We start from the raw sequence: 20,372 nt of genomic DNA on the forward strand, positions 1-20,372 counted from the left end.
ACTAGGGGCAGACAGGGCTCTCTCCTAGGCCTGCTCTGATACACTTAACATTTAAGTTATTGCAGATGTTGCTTTGGGATATGCTGCTCGTAGCTCAGCCCCAGGCTCCGTCTCTTTCCCTGTGTGCTCGGGAGCCAAAAATGATCTCAGCTGGATCTTGGATGGACTATACATCAGCCGTATGGAATGCTAGACCTACTGAGCCACCCTCAGCAAATAGCATGGCACTGCGGGTGGAACCTATCGCTGGGTTAAGGCATCTAGTGCCATCTTTTAATGAGCTTCAAAGAAAGTCTATCTAAGTTGGCTGGGACATCAGGCCTACAGCTCCTGGCTGCACCTGGCATTGGAAATACAGATTTGTGGTTAAAGTAAGTGAGTTCAGGGCTGTCCACAGAGGAGGCCAGAGGCACACCTGGCCTCCCAGATGGTAGCTCCAAGAATGGACAAACACCTGGTCGTTCCTCTATGCCAGCCAGCCAGCCTGCCAGTCTTTCATCCAACTACTCATCTATCCATTCATTTAACCAGTATTTACCAAGTGCCTACTATGTGTTGCCTACTGTGCTCGGTGCTAGTCTTCAACACACACGTATTCTCTCTGCTCCTGGAACTTACTGCTAGTGGCTGAGACAGATGTCAACCAAATAAATTAACAAATAAATGCTGTATGTAATTATAACTTGTGATATGTGCCAAGAAAAAAGGGGCTATTTAAGGCTACCATATTCAACAGCTGGAAGGAAGCCAGGGTGCCCAGAACAGAGTGAAGGGGGTGGAGGCTGGGCCCCTCTGGGCTTTGTGGACCAATATGAGGAAATTGGCTTTTATTCAAGCACCTCCAAAAAGCCCAGCGCAAGGTTTTCAGGAAGAGAGCAACATGCTCAGATCAGACTTTGCAGTATTACTCTGTGAAAGACAACAATAAGGGGTCTTTTAATCAGATAAATCCAGCATGTGGCATATCCAATAAGAAAATTGGCTTGGACCCTTCAGTCACTTTCACATGGAAGGGAGGGAGGGAGGGAGGGAGGGAAGAAGGGAAGGAAGGAAGGAAGGAAGGAAGGAAGGAAGGAAGGAAGGAAGGAAGGAAACTAAAATTATATACAACCAAATGTTATATATAAACCTCTGGTTTGAAAGTAGCAGCTATCAAAGACCTCTGAGGGATAGCAAGGAATTTGGATTAGACTGGATATTAGATGATACCAGGAATCATCTTTTGTGTTCCGGGTGTGGCAGCCACCCTGTGGGATGCAGGAGAGAGCTCCAATGCACAGGGGCGTGCTGGGCTGCGAAGGGTTGAGGCGCCATGCTGTTTGCACTTCACTTTCGTTTCATTCCCTAAAAACTGCGAGAAAAAACAGTGTCCACAATTAGTGAATCTAATTGATAGAGAGTATCTGAGGGTGCATTGTCCCACCTCTGGCCCTTTTTCTGAACACTTGCCATTTTCCAAAATAAAACATTGGGAGAGATTTTTTTTTTTAATCTAAAAAATGTTTATTGATTTAGAAACAATTACTTGGGCTGCTGAGTGGAGACTGGTTTGGAGGGGAAGCAATCACACGAAGACTCCAAGCATCCTCACAACTCTGACGGAAAGCCCCTCAGTGCCAGGCATGGAGTTGGGGGTCCGTCCTCAAGGAGCACCCTCAGCTGGGAAGAAAAGTGCAGGGAAGCGGACTGGGCACACAAGGCAAGTGTGGACCAGAGACACTCAGGTCTTGGCCTGCCCCAACTTTTGGTTCCTGGTCCCTTCCATCCTACCCCACCCCATAGTCCCAGAACAGCAATGTCTGAAGTTCCACATGGCCAGCCTCTCCCCTCCCATTTCTGTGCTCTTTATACAGCAACACCGAGCCCAGAAACAGGATCTTGCCCTCGGAGAATCAGGATCCCTGCACCTCTCTCTCCTGCCTGAGAAACTGCCCTGCCCACCCACAGCAAAGGTCACCGTGACCCTTCCCTTTTGCAGCCTCTCTCCACACCCCTCCTTTCAAGCAGGCCATTGGTCCTAGAACTTCAGCCCACAAGCATCTGCCCTGACAGGGGTCACCTGGTTCTTCCCAAATGTGGCCTTGTCTGCCCCTACTGTGCTGGGCCACAACATACCCACCCCAACCTTGGCTTCAGCCAAGGTGACACATCTCATTCATTCATAAGTATAATGCTTAAAAGCATGAACTTTGGAAGCAGATTGCCTGGGTTCCAATCCCAGGTCTGCCATTTACAAGCTGTGTAACCTTGGAGAAGACCCTTAACCTGCAGGTTAAATGGATTTGCTTATGAATTCCTCTTGCCAGGAATGCTGTTTCTGATTTGAGATGCAACCTAAGTCCTACCAGGGCTTTCTGGAGGATTTACTCGACCCTCAGTGCTCTCTCCTCTGAATTCCTTTAGTCCTTTCTGTCTCGGTTGCTCCTGGAGCACTTCACCCATGTTGTCATGTTCAGCTGAGAGCCAGGGCCAGGCCCTATGCAGAAATGTATTCTCCATATGCCCGGGGAACCCTCAGGAAACAGCCTGGGTGAGGAAGATCCATGAGAGCTGGGGGAGAGCCTGGGGCTATCCCAGCAGGTCACTTTCCCTCCCCAGCCTCCACTGTAAAACTTGGCCTAGAAGAGCAGTAAATTCCCTTTGAACAGACTCCAGGATCTTGCTTCACCCTGGTTTTCTCCCACATAGGAGGGAGGTCTAAAGGTTCCTTATAGCTGGAAAGTTCCATGAAATAGGCAGCCCCCTTATTCTAGGGGTCAAGGAGGACACCACCAGGGCAAGCCCTAGTCGGAGACACTCTGGTGCACAGAAGACTTGGAAGTTTCCTTTCAGCTTTTGGGAGGTGGATGCTGCTGAGGAGGTGACAGTGGATGGAGAGGCAGCTCCGTCTTGTGCCCCTGGGGGCAGGGCAGGGAGAAGGTTAAGGGCTATTTGCCAAATGCACTTGGAGATGAAAGGAGAGGTTCATCACATCCCACAACTGTCTACTTTTGGGTAGAAAGGCCACTGACCCGGAGGAGGCTTCCTGTTCCTGTGCCTTCCATGGCAACCCCTGCCTCAGTGCTAGGTTCCAGAACCGGGATCCACACATGACCCAGAGCCAAGGCTGCTGCTCTCTCCCACCCAGAAAGCTTAGTTTAGTACAAAAGGAGAGAGATGAATGGAAAGCTGCAGTTTCCCCACGTGTTGGCTTAGGCCTTCAACAGAAATGAGAGTCTCATTACCCAGCCCTGATTCAAAGGATAATTAACAGATGGTATAATTTCTGAGCATTCTCCGTGCCACATGGCTATTAGGTGAAGAGCAAAATGCCCACGCAGCCCCAGATCCTCCCAAACCAGAGTCAAAGCAAGTCCAGAGAGGCAGAGCCCTGCAGAGGCCGCTTAAGCCATCCCTCTGCTTCTGGAGCTGCCTTTGGCCTTGCCCAGAGGAAGAAAGCTCATCTTCAATCCAGGCGAAAGCATTCCCAGGAGCCACGTGTCCTCCTCCCACTTCCTTCTCCCCATCCTTTCCACCACCACTACCAGAAATGTAGCCTAACCCTAATCCCTCTTGCTGTCCCCAAGGCCCATCTCCTTTCCTTTCCCCTGAGGAGAAAGTGATATATCAGCTCACCCTAGGCATCACTGTATGGTCACACTGTGACCCTGGGCCCCAGGTCCCTGAGAGGGGATTCATGTTTCCCTCTACTGTGACCAGAATGAAGCGTTGGAAGGGAGCATCTGGTTCAATGCTTTTCAAACTAGGTTCCTCCAGAGCACAAGCCCCACAAGGTGGCCCAGGGATGTATTGATGGGCAGAGGGGTGGGGATAGGGCAGAGCCCAAACCTGCACTTCATTCCAGGAACACTACTTTTATCTGTTTAATATTTTGGACTTCTACTTCAATTTCATTTGAAAAAGGGATTCTACTGCTAATTTAACTTGTGGAAACCTTATATAGGTACCTTATTCAATCCTCTCATTTTACAAAATGGAAATTGAGGTATGGGAATTTGACCAAGGTCACATAACCAGAGGGTGGTGGGACTGAGACTAAAGCCCTACCCTCCTCCCCAGGCCAGCCCTCATACTGCCTGGCCAGGCCCCTTGCAGTCTCTGCAGTTGGCCCTATTGTCCCTGAACAGGCGTCTCTGATTGGGAGGTGAGACAGGGAAGCTCCTTCCAGATCACCCTCCACCAGCCCTGCCTGGCTTTTCTTCATGGCCCAGTTTCCATGCCTGGGCCACCTCCAGAGCTCCTGGAATCCTACACACCCCTTTCAACTGCAAGGTTCAGTCTGTAGGCCTACACTGTGCACCAGGCACGGCTGTTTGTTCATCACAAAGCTGTGGGTGGAAGGAGGGGAACTGGACGCTGATGGGGAAGGAGGGAGGGGGGCAAAAGGTCATCTCTCCAGACAGGAGGCCCTATGGGGCAGTGAAATCCACTGGTCTAGGATCTAGGAAGCCTGGGTCCTCATGCTTGGCTCCATCCCCAACCAGCCTTGTGACCCGGTAAAAATTTCAGCCATTCTGGGCCTCAGAAGCTGGTGATATTAGTGTGTTTATACCGACTGGCTTTGGCTTTGGCAGTCCCAGCTTACCGCTCCCTACAAAGTCCAGGGGTGTCCAAGCCCAGCAACTGGACCCCAAGGGGCATCCTAATTAGACCACAACTTGGATGAGGGGTGGGGATGGGGGTCTCAGGACTCTGTGTTCCAGGGAGGTGGGGTGTCACTCTGGAATATGGGGGAGGCTTTATACTGTTGAGCAGGCCCCTTTTAGCTCAGCCTGACCCAGGACCCGAGGGCTCTTATCAGCAGCCGACCATGGTGACTGGTGTGAGGTGGGCCCTTGGTCTCTGAGAGCCCTTCAAAATATTTTTGAAAACCTGTAAGCATACTTAGGGCACAAACACCGTTATTCTCATTCTCTGTCTGGCTTCTGATTGTTAATTCTTCTCTAATTTGTGGTAGGGATCTGGCCCCGGCCCAGGGGCAGGCCTGGGAAGGGATTGGGAATGGAGGTCTGGCCGGCGGGAATCCTAGGACGTCGGTGCGTAGGAGGGCGCCGGGTGGGGCCCACCTCCTTCGGTGCGGCTGGCGTTGCCGCTTTAAGGCGGCGGCGGCGCGAGCAGGTCTATGGTAATGAGCCGCCGCCGCCGCGGCTGCCGCCGCCGCTCTGCAGAGCTCGCCCGCCCGCCGGGGAGGCGAGGGATCGTGGTGGGGCTGGGCCCTTGGCCGCAGAGACAGCAACAGCCTCGGCGGGGACGCGGGGCGCGAGCGAGTGGCGCGGGGCAGTCGAGGACGGCCGGGGTCCGGGTGCGTAGCTCCGCGGGCTCAGGTGGGCGATCCCGCGGGGGCGAAAGGGGCACCTCGAGACTCGGGAAGTCGGCAGGGCCAGGGTCGCGCGGGGCCCGCGGGCGCAGGTGGCGAGAGCCGGGCGCGCAAGTGGAGGCGCGGCGCCAGCCAGCGGTGGTCGGGGTGACTCGGGCGCGGGCCGGGATCGGGGAGCGGTGCGAGCCCGGGTGCGTCGGAGAGCTCAGCGCCGGGCCCCGCCGAGGCAGCAAAGCGCAGGCCCGAGGGGCGCACGAGTGGCCCCCGGGGACTCGCGCCCCGGCCTGGGCATGAGGCGCGGCGGGGCCGGCTGGAGCCGGAGGAGGAGCCGCCGCCGCCGTTGACCCGGCCGGCCGGGAGCAGGGAGAGATGCAGAGCCGGGCAGCCCGCGCCCCCCTTCCAACGCTACTGCCGCCGCCGCCGCCGCCGCTGCTGCTGCTGTTGCTGCTGCTGCTGCTACTGCCGCCACTGCTGGGAGACCAAGTGGGGCCCTGTCGTTCCCTGGGGCCCGGGGGACGTGGCTCCTCAGGGGCCTGCGCCCCCGTAGGCTGGCTCTGTCCAGCCTCAGCCTCCAACCTCTGGCTCTACACCAGCCGCTGCAGGGATGCAGGGACGGAGCTGACTGGCCACCTGGTGCCCCACCACGACGGTCTGAGGGTCTGGTGTCCAGAATCCGGAGCCCACATCCCCCTGCCGCCAGCGCCTGAAGGCTGCCCATGGAGCTGTCGTCTCCTGGGCATTGGAGGCCACGTTTCCCCCCAGGGCAAGCTCACCCTGCCCCAGGAACACCCGTGCTTAAAGGCCCCACGGCTGAGATGCCAGTCCTGCAAGCTGGCGCAGACCCCGGGGCTCAGGGCAGGGGAAAGGTCAGCAGAAGAGTCCATGGGCGGGCGTCGGAAAAGGAATGTGAATACAGCCCCCCAGTTCCAGCCCCCCAGCTACCAGGCCACAGTGCCTGAGAACCAGCCAGCTGGTACCCCTGTGGCATCCCTGCGGGCCATTGACCCAGATGAGGGTGAGGCAGGCCGGCTTGAGTACACCATGGATGCCCTCTTTGATAGCCGCTCCAAACATTTCTTTTCTCTGGACCCGATCACGGGGGCTGTAACTACAGCCGAGGAGCTAGATCGTGAGACCAAGAGCACCCATGTCTTCAGGGTCACGGCACAGGATCATGGCATGCCCCGACGCAGTGCCCTGGCCACACTTACCATCTTGGTGACTGACACCAATGATCATGACCCTGTTTTTGAGCAGCAGGAGTACAAGGAGAGCCTCAGGGAGAACCTGGAGGTTGGCTATGAGGTGCTCACGGTCAGAGCCACAGATGGTGACGCCCCTCCCAATGCCAATATTCTGTACCGCCTACTGGAGGGCCCCGGTGGCAGCCCCTCTGAAGTCTTTGAGATTGACCCTCGCTCTGGGGTGATTCGAACTCGTGGCCCTGTGGATAGGGAAGAAGTAGAATCCTACCAATTGACAGTGGAGGCAAGTGACCAGGGTCGGGACCCCGGTCCACGGAGTGCCACAGCTGCTGTGTTCCTATCTGTGGAGGATGACAATGACAATGCCCCTCAGTTCAGTGAGAAGCGCTACGTGGTCCAGGTGCGTGAGGATGTGACCCCAGGGGCCCCGGTACTCCGGGTCACAGCCTCAGATCGAGACAAGGGCAGTAATGCCTTGGTGCATTACAGCATCATGAGTGGCAACGCTCGGGGACAGTTTTACCTGGATGCCCAGACTGGAGCTCTGGATGTGGTGAGCCCTCTTGACTATGAGACAACCAAGGAGTATACCCTACGGGTTAGAGCACAGGATGGTGGCCGCCCCCCGCTCTCCAACGTCTCTGGCCTGGTGACAGTGCAAGTCCTGGATATTAATGACAATGCCCCCATCTTTGTTAGCACCCCTTTCCAGGCTACTGTGCTGGAGAGTGTCCCTTTAGGCTACCTGGTCCTCCATGTCCAGGCCATTGACGCCGACGCTGGTGACAATGCCCGCCTGGAATACCGCCTTGCCGGGGTTGGGCATGACTTTCCCTTTGCCATCAACAATGGCACAGGCTGGATCTCTGTGGCAGCTGAGCTGGACCGGGAAGAGGTTGATTTCTATAGCTTTGGGGTAGAAGCCCGAGACCATGGCACCCCAGTGCTCACTGCCTCAGCTAGTGTCAGTGTGACCATCCTGGATGTCAACGACAACAACCCCACCTTTACCCAACCAGAGTACACGGTGAGACTCAATGAGGATGCAGCTGTGGGCACCAGTGTGGTGACAGTGTCGGCTGTGGACCGTGATGCCCACAGCGTCATCACCTACCAGATCACCAGTGGCAACACCCGTAACCGCTTTTCCATCACCAGCCAGAGTGGTGGTGGGCTGGTGTCGCTCGCGCTGCCATTGGACTACAAACTTGAGCGGCAATATGTGCTAGCTGTCACTGCCTCTGACGGCACACGGCAGGACACGGCACAGGTGGTAGTGAACGTCACTGATGCCAACACTCACCGTCCCGTCTTTCAGAGCTCCCACTATACGGTGAATGTTAATGAGGACCGGCCAGCAGGCACCACGGTGGTGCTGATCAGTGCCACGGACGAGGACACAGGTGAGAATGCCCGCATCACCTACTTTATGGAGGACAGCATCCCTCAGTTCCGCATTGATGCAGATACAGGGGCTGTCACCACCCAGGCTGAGCTGGACTACGAGGATCAAGTGTCCTATACCCTGGCCATCACCGCCCGGGACAATGGCATTCCCCAGAAGTCTGACACAACTTACCTGGAGATACTGGTGAATGATGTGAATGACAATGCCCCTCAGTTCCTTCGTGACTCCTACCAGGGCAGCGTCTATGAGGATGTGCCCCCCTTCACCAGTGTGCTGCAGATCTCGGCCACTGACCGTGACTCTGGCCTTAATGGCAGGGTCTTCTACACCTTCCAAGGGGGTGATGATGGAGATGGTGACTTTATCGTAGAGTCCACATCAGGCATCGTGAGAACGCTTCGGAGGCTGGATCGTGAGAACGTGGCCCAGTACATTTTGCGGGCATATGCAGTGGACAAGGGGATGCCTCCCGCCCGCACGCCTATGGAAGTGACGGTCACTGTGTTGGATGTGAACGACAATCCACCCGTCTTTGAGCAGGACGAGTTTGATGTGTTTGTGGAAGAGAACAGCCCCATCGGGTTGGCCGTGGCCCGGGTCACAGCCACTGACCCTGACGAAGGCACCAATGCCCAGATCATGTACCAGATAGTGGAGGGCAACATCCCTGAGGTCTTCCAACTGGACATCTTCTCTGGGGAGTTGACCGCTCTGGTGGATTTGGACTATGAAGACCGGCCTGAATACATCCTGGTCATCCAGGCCACGTCGGCTCCCCTGGTGAGCCGGGCTACTGTCCACGTCCGCCTGCTTGACCGCAACGACAACCCACCAGTGCTGGGCAACTTTGAGATCCTTTTCAACAACTATGTCACCAACCGCTCAAGCAGTTTCCCTGGGGGTGCCATCGGCCGTGTGCCTGCCCATGACCCTGACATCTCAGACAGCCTGACTTACAGCTTTGAGCGGGGGAATGAACTCAGCCTCGTCCTGCTCAATGCCTCCACAGGCGAACTGAGGCTGAGCCGGGCATTGGACAACAACCGGCCTCTGGAGGCCATCATGAGCGTGCTAGTGTCAGGTAAGGAAGGGCCCAGGTGGTGTCAGGTGGGGGCGGCCATTGGAGGAGGCCCTGGGCAGCCATCCAGGGAGAAGCCTTGGACTCACCTCTCTGCCCAGAGGCTGGCACAGAGGTTGAGGGGTGAGAAGCAGCTTGGGAAGGAGCCCTGGGAATCCTGGCAGCTGGTGCAGGCCCCGCCTGCCACCCCAGACTGGGCTGGGCTGCTTCGGTTGGCTGCCCCCTGCCTACCACCCTGTGACGTGGCAGGGCAAGTGTGGCGAGGCTGCCCTGGCTATGGCTGCCAAGAATTGTAAGAAAAAAAAAGAAAAGAAAAGAAAAAAGGCACGTGGAGGACTGGGGGGCCAGGAGAGCTGGGGGAGGGGTAGAGAGGACTGTGTTGTGTGTGGGGCAGGGAGGTGAGCCGGTCCCCTCAGCACCCCTTCACACCCGGCAGGGTATTCTTGTGATCTCATAACAGCCTTCTGACAGAGCAGAGGGCTGTGGGGCACAGGGTTGCCGCCGAGGGGTCAGGACCCTGCTGTCGGGCCTCTTCTGGCCCCTTCTGGCTCCCGGCTGAGCCCCAGACTGGCTGAGGGGGACTTTGTCTAGTGCATTCTTTTCCCTCCAGGCAGAAAGAGCCTGGCCTGGCTACCCCTTCAGAGCTCCCGCAGGAAGTGAAGCCAGAGCTCATTGTCTCTGTCCAAACAGACCCCACTGTCAGAGGCCATGGTTCGGGGTCCAGCTTGGGGGAGGGGCTGCGGTGAAGCCAGGGCCAGGCTGAGGCCTCCTGGGCTGCCTTGCCACCCCGTGGGCTCTTCTTAGGATGCTAGGCCTTCCTTGCTGTCTGTGACTAGCCTGGACTCAAGGAATGGGGTATGGGGACCAGGATGAGCGAGGGGACTGGTGGTCTTTGAGGGTAGAGCCCCCTGCTCCAGTGGGGAGAGAACAGAGTCCTGGGGCGTGGGAGCCTGGCCAGGACCCAGGCTAGGCATTCCTGCTGCTTGGCCAAGCGCTCAGCCCGCAGACTCCCTGGACAGAGGGTTGGGGGAGGAGAGTTGGGGGGAGGGGGGCGGCATTCTGTCTTCTCTGTCAGCTATGAGGAGTGATTGGCAGTGGCAGGGAGGGGGCCAGCCCCAGGTTGCCGAGTCCTTTCCCCAAGCCTGGGAACAACTGGCACCCCCATGAGGGCCCCTTGTTAGAGACACCCTAGGGATGGATGGCCCAGGATACCCCATTCCAGACACATAAGGGAGGAGAAGAAAAGAGTCTGGCACCCCTCTATTGCCACCTCAGGGAGTCTGGGCCTAGAGGGCAATGAAAGACCTGTGAGATGCAGGGTGTGGTCAGCCCCCTCCCCGCTCTGGGTCCTTCCTGGACAGATGCCTCCCCTGCCCTACTCCCTTAGGTGGCCACAGGAGCCAGGGGATAAGAGATTTTAGAGGTCATGGACAAGGCTCTGTGCCTCTTGAAGCTTCAGTTTCCCTCCAGGAGGAGGAAGTGAAGGGCTCGAGCTCCTGTATCCTGTACCCTTTTCTGCTGGGAGAAGCAAGCTGTGGGGAGGGATGGAAAAGAAGGGCCTCTGCTTCTTGTCCTCCCCACAGCCTGTCCTAGGCGAGTATGGCAGGACACTGAGGAGGCCCCACCCAGTCTTCAGGCTCCTACCTGGACAGAACCCCTGACCACAGCTCCCTGAGAACAGAAGGGAAGGCCTCAGGCTGGCCCTCCAGCCCTGGCCCCACCATGTCCCTTAAGCCCTGACCCTTGGAGGCAGTCACCACGGCAACCCCAAAGTTAAGGGAGGCTGGGGTGAGGGGGAACTGACTCCCACTGCCCCTTTGTTTTCCTTCTCTTGTTCTTTGTCTCTCTTTCTTACCCGCCCCTGCCCACGGGGCCCTCCTGCTCTGCCCCACTTCATTGCCCTCTCCTGATCTCCTGTGTAGCTCTCTCCTCCTTTCCCACTTTCTCCATTGCTGGCTCTTTTTCTGGGTCTTTGTTTTCCCCTGTTTGGTCTCCACGTTCATGCCCCTCTGACTTCCCTGCCTCTTGTCCCTGTGGCTGAAGCTGCCCCAGCTTGGGCTGGATGGCTCTTCTGAGGCCCCAATTCTCCCTGCCTCTTTCTTACTCTGCTGGAACACACAGGAACTCTTGTGCATGGTCTGGTCAGCTCCCAGAGCGGCAGACCCCCACCCACTCCCCCTCCAGGCCTACCGCTTCCACTGGCACATCTGCCAGTGGAAGACAGGTTTGGAGTCTGATTCTGCCACAGTCTGGGACCTGGGACCCCTGTTCCCACCCTGCCTTGACACCTGAGGGGTGACCTAGGTCAAGGCAAGGGAGAGGAACAAAGAGGAAGGACTGAGCAGTAGGTTGACTGCTGGGGATGAGGGACAACAGAAGAGGGGGCAGGTGGTCACAGATGGTAGACCAGATGGGAAGCAACAGAGACACATTGGGTGAGGGGCATGGGCGGGGCCTGGGACGGCAGTGGGGAGACACAGGGAGGAGTGCTTGTTCCCGGGGCTGAGTGGTGGTGAGGTTTCTCTTGCTCACTGGCTTTGACTGCCCCCTCCGCTCCCTAATCAGTTAGGGGCTCTGTGTGGACTCTTCAGCAGCTTTCTGCCTGGAAGGACTATCCCATCAAGGAATCACTGGGCAGAGGCACCAAGTGCCTGAGAGCCCTGTGCCAGCTCCCCACCTCAGTGCAGGGTGGTCTGAAAGAGGGAGAAAAGTAGAGCCTGAGGTCATAAATCTGGGCAGGCCTCCTGGAGTAGGTGAGCTTGGGGCAGGTTAGAATAGTAGGAGGACTGTGGGTAGGCCAGGTGGGAAGGCACAGCGTGTTCGGTAGCTCTAGACGAGAGTAGGAGGAGCAGAAGTGGGGAATGACAGGCAAGCTTGCTGGTGAGAGCAGGCAGGCTTTGGCAGTCTCTGCGATGAGGCTGGAGGGCAGGTGGGTGGACCAAAGCCATGGCTGAGATGGGTGTCTGCCTTCAGCCTTCCCTGGCTGAGCTGAGCTGCCTGGTGTAGTTAGCCACCTCCCGTAGGTACGGCAGAGAAGCAGAATCTATTCCCAGGTCCCTCCCCTAATCCCACCCCACCCCAGAAACACCATCTTCTGCCCTGTTCCCACTAGGGGTTCCTTCTTAATATCAACTCAGGGCCCCTCCTGCTGTTTAAAAGATCATTTCCTCACTATGGAGACATCAGCATCTTAGCATTTACCGAACACCTACTATGTGTAGGACATTGTAGTAAATTTAAAAAATGAATACCCTTTACAGCCCTGCCAAGCCATTTCCTCCTCCCCACTGGCCTCCAGCTTTCATTTTCGAACTAAATAAAATCCAATGTCACGTATATGTGCATTCAGGTGTGCATGGTATTTCTGGGCTTAGAGTGTGGGTGGAGTGAGACAGTAGAGTGTGTTAGCACCTAGCTGTTTATAAGTGAGTGTGTGGCCTGCAGGTGTAGCAAGCATCTGGGTGCAATGCAGTGAGCCAAGCGGGCGAAAAATAGCTAGAGGCCCAAGGCCGGAGGGGAGATCAGCCTAGTGGGGCTTTTCTGGGGTTTCAGGTTGGAGAGCTGCCCAGGCCCTTCCATCTCTGCCCCCCACCCCCATCTCTCACAGCATCAGGGCAATGGGTGGTGCAGCCCCTGGAAAGGTGGCTCAGCTGGATTTCCTGGGGTGAGGCCTCCCCAGGCTATCTTCAGCAGCCCAGAGAGTTGGGCGGGAAGAATGCTTTGTGTGGGGCGTTGCTATGGGGATAGCAGGCCTGCGCCCAAGCAGCCATGGGGCTCAGTGGGAGGGGGACTGGGTGGCCCACTGACCCAGTTCACCCCTCACTCTGCCTCGGTGCGGGAGGAGGGAGCACAGCCAGGGTCAGGGTTATGGTAGTGTTGAGGTATAGAGGCTGAGGGGGTAGGATGATCATTTTTGTGGGTATCTCATGGTGCTCTGGGCCCTGTAGAAAGGTAAGAAATAGGCAAAATTGGGTTCTTGTGCAGGGAAGTCCCGAATTTGGTGTAAGAGAGTAAGAGTCATGGCTTGGACAGGGAAAGGTGCACAAACATTAAAAGACATGCCGTTCTTCACACTGCAGGGTTTTTGTAAAGTATGCAAAGAGAACTTGTGAAAAATGGAATCACCTTAAGTGTGGGTGGGGGCCGATCCAGCAAGGTGTGACTTCCCTACATGTAGTCTCTTAGGCACTTTTTGCCACTGTGGCAACTGGGCAATTCAGTAGCGTGTGGGCTGGATTTCGGCTCCCGCTCCCTTCTTGGGGTGCTCCTGCCCAAGGCTAGGTCTCCGGCTTGGCACCCCTGCCCTCCCAGCCCTGTGCCAGGTCCTGACCCATGTCACTTATCCGCAGACGGCGTGCACAGTGTTACTGCCCAGTGCGCACTGCGTGTCACCATCATCACGGACGAAATGCTCACGCACAGCATCACACTGCGCCTGGAGGACATGTCGCCAGAGCGCTTCCTGTCCCCCCTACTGGGTCTCTTCATCCAGGCGGTGGCCGCCACGCTGGCCACACCCCCAGACCACGTGGTGGTCTTCAACGTGCAGCGGGACACCGACGCCCCCGGTGGCCACATCCTCAATGTGAGCCTGTCGGTGGGCCAGCCGCCTGGGCCGGGGGGCGGGCCGCCCTTCCTGCCCTCCGAGGACCTGCAGGAGCGTCTGTACCTGAACCGCAGTCTGCTCACGGCCATCTCGGCGCAGCGCGTGCTGCCCTTCGATGACAACATCTGCCTGCGCGAGCCCTGCGAGAATTACATGCGCTGCGTGTCGGTGCTGCGCTTTGACTCCTCCGCGCCCTTCATCGCCTCCTCCTCGGTGCTCTTCCGGCCCATCCATCCCGTTGGGGGGCTGCGCTGCCGCTGCCCACCCGGCTTCACGGGCGACTACTGTGAGACCGAGGTGGACCTCTGCTACTCGCGGCCCTGCGGCCCCCATGGGCGCTGCCGCAGCCGAGAGGGCGGCTACACCTGCCTCTGTCGCGACGGCTACACGGGTGAGCTGGAGGGGGTCGGGGGGAGGTATTCTGGAGGGCTAACACTTCAGTGCAAGCACAGATCAGGCTAAGGACCGGGGCTGCCTCGTTCTTTTCCAGAATAAGGCAGGCACAGGTTACACTGGCCATCTGCAGATCCCACTTGCTCCTCTACAGCGACCTACTGGGGAGGGAGGAGGGGGGAGCCCACCTTCTCCCAGCACTCCCCACCCCCATCCCAGGCAGCGTAGTAAGTGAGGTCAGCGCCTGCTCTAGAGGCAGCTGGCTAGGGTTTATATTCCAGCTTTGCCACTAGTAGTAGTTGTGTGACCTCGGGCAAGTTACTTAACCTCTCTGTGTCTCGGTATTTTTAAATGGAGATGATAAATTGATTTACCTCACAGCGTGGTTGTAAGGATTAATGTAATTAACTTAATACATGTAAAGAGCCAGCCCTTGGAAGGTGTTGGCTGTGATTTAAGAGACCACTGGACTCAGGCGACTTGTTCTGAGTCTCACCTCACAGCTTGACTAGACCTGAGGCTGGGCCTGGAATCTGGTCTCCCCCACCACTGAGTGAGTTACCTTTTTGGGCTGCAGCCCATACTTTTCTTCCCAGGCGTTGAGAAGAAGGCATAGAAAAAACTGGAGGGGTTTGGGTGCGGGGTAGGGTTGTTTCAGAAGGTCTGTGTACCTTTGTGACCCTGAGCAGAATAGCTCCACCCCTGCTCAGGTGCTGGGAAAAGGGTCAGGCCTCCCAGTTGGCCTGTGACCTGGGTTTTTACACATCCTCTCCCCGGCCTCTGCTTTGTGCTCCTGACCCCGCCCTGCAGGCTCCTGTTTCTCCTCAGGACACCCCCTTCTCTCCTCCCTGGGCCCTTCCTTCCCAGATAGGTTAGGCCTACTCTCTCTCCTCCACAGCCATGCCCACTGGCTCTGCCAGCGTTGGCGGGCAGACCCCACCGCCTTTCTGCTGCATCTTCCTGCCCAGAACTTGCCAGACTTGACTCCTCTCAGTCTGCTGTGGGTGGGGGTGGAGGGGAGGGGAGGGCTTGGGGGATGGGAGGGGAGTCTTTGTCCAGGAGGATGGGGAGGGGGGCTTAGAGTAGGCGAACAACAGTTTCCATGGAAACAAGAGCCAGTCACTAGGCACAGGAGCTGAGAACCTATCTCTAGAATCTGGGAATAGGGAGGGAGAGAAAGGGGTGGATTTTCCCATCTGATGTTGTTGGAATTTTCAGTTCCTCCACTGAAATCCTGGTCTGCTCCCAGGGCTCAGTTCCCCAATCTGTCAGCATCTCCCAAGTGCACAGAGGGCCTCCTTCTGGGCCCCAGGACTCAGGGCGGGAGTTCTCTGCCCCATTCCTGGGAGTCTCCAGCTTCCCCCACCCCTCACCCCCCACCCATAACTCTGACAACCGAAGTGGAAGCCTGGTCTCTTCCCCAGAGAGGGAAACTGATCTTGGCGCCTGGCAGAGACAAAAGCACCAGTGGGAGGGTGGGAGGAAGGGGGTTTGGCACCAGCCCTGGTGTTGTCCTGCAGGCTCTTTCCTCCATGCACATCCACCCCTGTGGGAACAGAACACCCCCAAGCTTGCTTGGAAGCCAGGACACCAAAGGCTAACTAGGACCTGGGCCTTATGACCAGAGACCCCGGCAGGCCTGTGCACTTGAGCCCCAAAAGGAGTACAGAAAGGCCTGGGAGCTTCAAGGAACTCGCAGGGGAGCAGTATAATGGGATGGTGGTGAGAATGGCACGGTGGGCCAGACACAACACCCCGGTTTCCTAGATCTCAGAGAAGGTGGGCACATGAAAGGAGGTGCAGATGCTTGGGAGAATTTGGGAGTGTTATGGGAGGTATCGCTGGGTGAGGAGCCGTCCCAGTTACTCTACCCTCTCAGGCACTTGATATCCGCCCTGGCTTTCCCCTTGCCCAGGTGAGCACTGCGAGGTGAGTGCCCGCTCAGGCCGTTGCACCCCAGGTGTCTGCAAGAACGGAGGCACCTGCGTGAACCTGCTGGTGGGTGGCTTCAAGTGCGACTGCCCATCTGGAGACTTCGAGAAGCCCTACTGCCAGGTGACCACGCGCAGCTTCCCCGCCCGCTCCTTCATCACCTTCCGTGGCCTGCGCCAGCGCTTCCACTTCACCCTGGCCCTCTCGTGAGTGGCTGGGCCCTGAGCTGGGGGGAGGGAGTGTGGCGGGAGCCTGGGGTGTCTCCCATTCTGCACGCAAGGCAAGAGGTCAGGCAGCGAAAGTGCTTGGAGCAGGTTGTTGGCAGAGCCAGCTCTGCACTTGAGAGTTGCTTGTGCGCTCTGCCAGCAGACGTTCCTCACCCGCCAGGGTCCACTTATCACTCTTCCTACCCTACTTTTGAGGGTGGGGAGTCAGGAGGTCAGGGTTCTGGTTTTAGTTCTGGTTTGGGCTCATCTTCCACGTTCCAGCTCCACAGCCCATAACCTTAGCCAAGTGTCAGCCCTCTGGAGTGTCCTGAGTAGGATCAGGGAGGGGCTAGTTAGGTGGCTGGGGTTAGGCTGGTGCCCCGCTCCCTGCCCCCATCTCCACCTCCTGCTCAGGTTTGCCACCAAGGAGCGCGATGGGCTGCTGTTATACAACGGACGTTTTAACGAGAAGCATGACTTTGTGGCCCTCGAGGTGATCCAGGAGCAGGTCCAGCTCACCTTTTCTGCAGGTGATCCCGGTTGCCCCATGTCCTTGCCCGTCTCCCAAAGGCCCTATGTGTCGTGGCCCCTGACCCCAAGCCACACGCCCTCCCAGCCCAACCTGGGCCCAGTCCCAACTGTGAGCACACCCTCCCCATTCCCAGCCCTCATCTGACGTCCCAGCTCACCTGGGTCCTTTCCCCAGGGGAGTCGACCACCACTGTGTCTCCATTCGTGCCCGGAGGGGTCAGTGACGGACAGTGGCACACAGTCCAGCTGAAGTACTACAATAAGGTGAGTGTGGGAGGGGGTCAAAGAGCTGGAGGGTTCTGTCCTTGGCTCAGGTGCTCAGATCTAGGTGGTGCTTCATCCAGGGGGGCTGGTAATGGGTGACACTTCTGATGGAAGGGGGGGAAGGGGGTGGGAACTTGCCACTTTGCCAGGGTGTCTCCCTTCCACCCGGCAGTACTAGATGTCCCCTGTCCTGTTAGACAGGCACACACTCCAGCAGACATTGAGGAATGCAGTCGAGCACATATGTCACGTGAACACACGTGTGCACACCTGTATATATGTGTGTACAGAGCGGTGTCAGCATGTGCTGGTGCCTTTGTGCCTGGCCCGTGAACCTAGTGGGCTTCTTGAACTGTTTCTCTTCTCTCCCCTTCCCTGTCCAGCCACTGTTAGGTCAGACAGGGCTCCCGCAGGGTCCATCTGAACAGAAGGTGGCTGTGGTGACCGTGGATGGCTGTGACACAGGAGTGGCCCTGCGTTTTGGAGCTGTCCTGGGCAACTACTCCTGTGCTGCCCAGGGTACCCAGGGTGGCAGCAAAAAGTGAGCAGGGGAGAGGGCTGAGGGATGGGGTGCAGTGTGGGGCCAGGCAGGGAGGGAAGGTTGAGACAGTGGGCCTCAGGGAGCCCTGAAATGGAAACCAATCCAGATGGCGGCCTTCCCTCATCTTGCTTCCCTTAGCCCCTGCTCAGGCTTCTGCAGAGGTTTGGGTTGGGGAGCGGGAACGGCAAGGTTAGGCGATTAGGGCAGGGTCTCATGGAGCGGTCTGGGGGGTGCAGGGGGGATGGTGGGTGTGAGATGAGAGTGGCTCCAGGTTGGGATGCCCCGCTTTCTCTGTGCTTCCTCCAGGGCCCCTTGGGCTCCTGCCTGGACCCTTCCCGCCTCTGGCCTGGTGGCAGGGAGAGGAGAGAAGGAAGAGCCAGAAGCTCCCCCGTTTTGCCTCACGTTGCCATCATTTCTGCTCCCCCAGGTCTCTGGATCTGACAGGGCCCCTGCTGCTGGGTGGGGTACCTGACCTGCCCGAGAGCTTCCCTGTCCGCACGCGGCACTTTGTGGGCTGCATGAGGAACCTGCAAGTGGACAGCCGGCACGTAGACATGGCTGACTTCATCGCCAACAACGGCACCGTGCCTGGTACGGGGACCTGGGGCAGGGGCAAGGCCAGGAACCCAGTGCAGAAAGGAGGGCTGGGCCTGGTATGGGGACATGTTGGGGGTTTCAGAGGCCCCTCCGGCTACAGGTTTTCTGTCTGGAGCCCCGACCCGAGCCCCTTTCTCTCCCGTCTAGGCTGCCCTGCCAAGAAGAACGTGTGTGACAGCAATAGTTGCAACAATGGGGGCACCTGTGTGAACCAGTGGGACGCGTTCAGCTGCGAGTGCCCTCTGGGCTTCGGGGGCAAGAGCTGTGCCCAGGGTAGGAGGGGCAGCCAGCAGAGGCTGAGGCCCGAGAGCTGTTAGCAATGCTGGGAACACTGGCAGGGTCGGGGCAGGCGCTGGGCAGGGCCCAGCCAGGCTGGGCTGTAGGTGGAAAAGCGTGTCTGGGCAGAGCCCTGAGAGGGTAGCACTGGAGACAAAGGGCCCAGTCAGAGGCAGGCCTGGGCACAGCATGGGGTAGGCGCAGGACAGGTAAATGCTCTGGAGGGTGGGGCCAACGAGGGGAGTGGGCACTAGGAGGGGCAGTGCCCTGCCTCCCACAGAGCCACCACCTCTGAGCATCATACCCCCTGGGGCACTTGGCTGCTCCACCCCTCAGAATCTGCCTTTATCTGCCTCCTCAGAAATGGCCAACCCGCAGCGCTTCCTGGGCAGCAGCCTGGTGGCCTGGCACGGCCTCTCGCTGCCCATCTCCCAGCCCTGGCACCTCAGCCTCATGTTCCGCACACGCCAGGCCAACGGTGTCCTGCTGCAGGCTGTCACCAGGGGGCGCAGCACTATCACCCTGCAGGTGATGCAGGGAGGGGGTAGTGACCAGGGCTGCTGTAGCCTCCAGGGGGCTGGTCAGAGATGGCTGGGCGGGGTCTATTCTTGTCCCCAAGGAAGAGGCCGCTAGAGCTGTTTGTTGGATCACTGCTGCCATCTATTGGCCCCAAGGGAAAAAACACCTTTTCTTCTCTGGCCTCAGCTGGGCAGTAGGATGGGTTTGGTGGTCCAGGAACGACGGCAGTGGGCTAGAAGAGATGATTAAGGCAGTCTGCTGACCCTCTTTTCTTTTCTCCTGCTGCCAGCTGAGGGAAGGCCATGTGGTGCTGAGTGTGGAGGGCACAGGGCTCCAGGCCTCGTCTCTCCAGCTGGAGCCAGGCCGGGCCAATGACGGCGACTGGCACCGTGCACAGCTGGCGCTGGGAGCCAGTGGGGGCCCTGGCCATGCCATCCTGTCCCTTGACTACGGGCAGCAGCGGGCAGAGGGCAACCTGGGCCCCCGGCTGCATGGGCTGCACCTGAGCAACATTACAGTTGGGGGAGTGCCTGGGCCAGCCGGTGGGGTGGCCCGCGGCTTCCGGGGCTGTCTGCAGGTGAGCCTCCTCCCCTGCCTCCCAGTCCTCACCACCTGGAGGCCTGCTCCACGGAGGGCCAATACCGCTTCCGTCCCTCCCAGGGTGTGAGGGTAAGCGAGACGCCCGAGGGGGTTAGCAGTCTGGATCCTGGCCGTGGGGAAAGCATCAATGTGGAGCCAGGCTGTAGCCTGCCGGACCCCTGTGACTCGAATCCGTGTCCTGCCAACAGTTATTGCAGTGATGACTGGGACAGCTATTCCTGTAGCTGTGATCCAGGTATGCTAGGGATCCAGGGAAATGGGGCAGGTTGGTGGGTACCCAGGGTCTCATTTCAGCTCTGCTGTGTGACCTGAGGTGGGTCATATGACCTCTCTGAGCCTTGTCTCCTGCACTGCAAAGCCATAGCCAGCTGGTATGATTCTCAGACTGGAAGGTGGTGGATGAAGGCAGGTTTGAAGAAAGTGCCAGGGGAGGGTGGGCTTTGAGTCTCTCTCATCGTTATGGTCCCAGGTTACTATGGCGACAACTGTACTAACGTGTGTGACCTGAACCCATGTGAGCATCAGTCCGTGTGTATCCGAAAGCCCAGTGCCCCCCACGGCTACACCTGCGAGTGTCCCCCAAATTACCTTGGGCCATATTGTGAAACCAGGTAAGTGGACCAGGGCATGACCGTTGCCTGTCTCTGGGGTGTCCCTCAGAGCACCATGAACCTGGGTGAGCCACAGCCACAGTCAGAAGGGCCACACAAGGCTGCACCAGACAAGGATGGCAGAGGGAGCTCATGTCCGCCTGGGCTCCTCTCTGCAGGATTGACCAGCCTTGCCCCCGAGGCTGGTGGGGACACCCCACGTGCGGCCCGTGCAACTGTGATGTCAGCAAAGGCTTCGACCCAGACTGCAACAAGACAAGCGGCGAGTGCCACTGCAAGGTGACAGCC

At 58.0% G+C, this 20,372-nt stretch overlaps 1 protein-coding gene across 7 annotated transcripts in view; it reads left to right on the forward strand.

Moving 5' to 3' along the window:
• Positions 1-5,166: 5,166 nt before the first annotated feature.
• The window catches only part of CELSR2 (cadherin EGF LAG seven-pass G-type receptor 2), a 28,602-nt gene continuing 13,396 nt past the window's right edge, over positions 5,167-20,372 (forward strand). For all 7 annotated transcript variants that reach the window (XR_015254957.1, XR_015254955.1, XR_015254956.1 and 4 more), the window contains exons 1-13: positions 5,167-9,011; positions 13,358-14,005; positions 15,923-16,145; positions 16,560-16,675; positions 16,852-16,940; positions 17,324-17,481; positions 17,909-18,072; positions 18,226-18,351; positions 18,716-18,882; positions 19,163-19,450; positions 19,534-19,708; positions 19,943-20,084; positions 20,243-20,363. Coding sequence is in view for 4 of the 7 variants with exons in the window: in XM_086717746.1 (XP_086573872.1) it covers positions 5,687-9,011; positions 13,358-14,005; positions 15,923-16,145; positions 16,560-16,675; positions 16,852-16,940; positions 17,324-17,481; positions 17,909-18,072; positions 18,226-18,351; positions 18,716-18,882; positions 19,163-19,450; positions 19,534-19,708; positions 19,943-20,084; positions 20,243-20,363 (5,742 nt within the window). In the remaining 3 variants the exon portion in view is untranslated. The remainder of the gene's footprint in view (positions 9,012-13,357; positions 14,006-15,922; positions 16,146-16,559; positions 16,676-16,851; positions 16,941-17,323; positions 17,482-17,908; positions 18,073-18,225; positions 18,352-18,715; positions 18,883-19,162; positions 19,451-19,533; positions 19,709-19,942; positions 20,085-20,242; positions 20,364-20,372) is intronic.

Source organism: Puma concolor, chromosome C1, assembly GCF_028749965.1.
Source record: "Puma concolor isolate L17-30 chromosome C1, mPumCon1.1.hap2, whole genome shotgun sequence".
Classification (NCBI taxonomy): domain Eukaryota; kingdom Metazoa; phylum Chordata; class Mammalia; order Carnivora; family Felidae; genus Puma; species Puma concolor.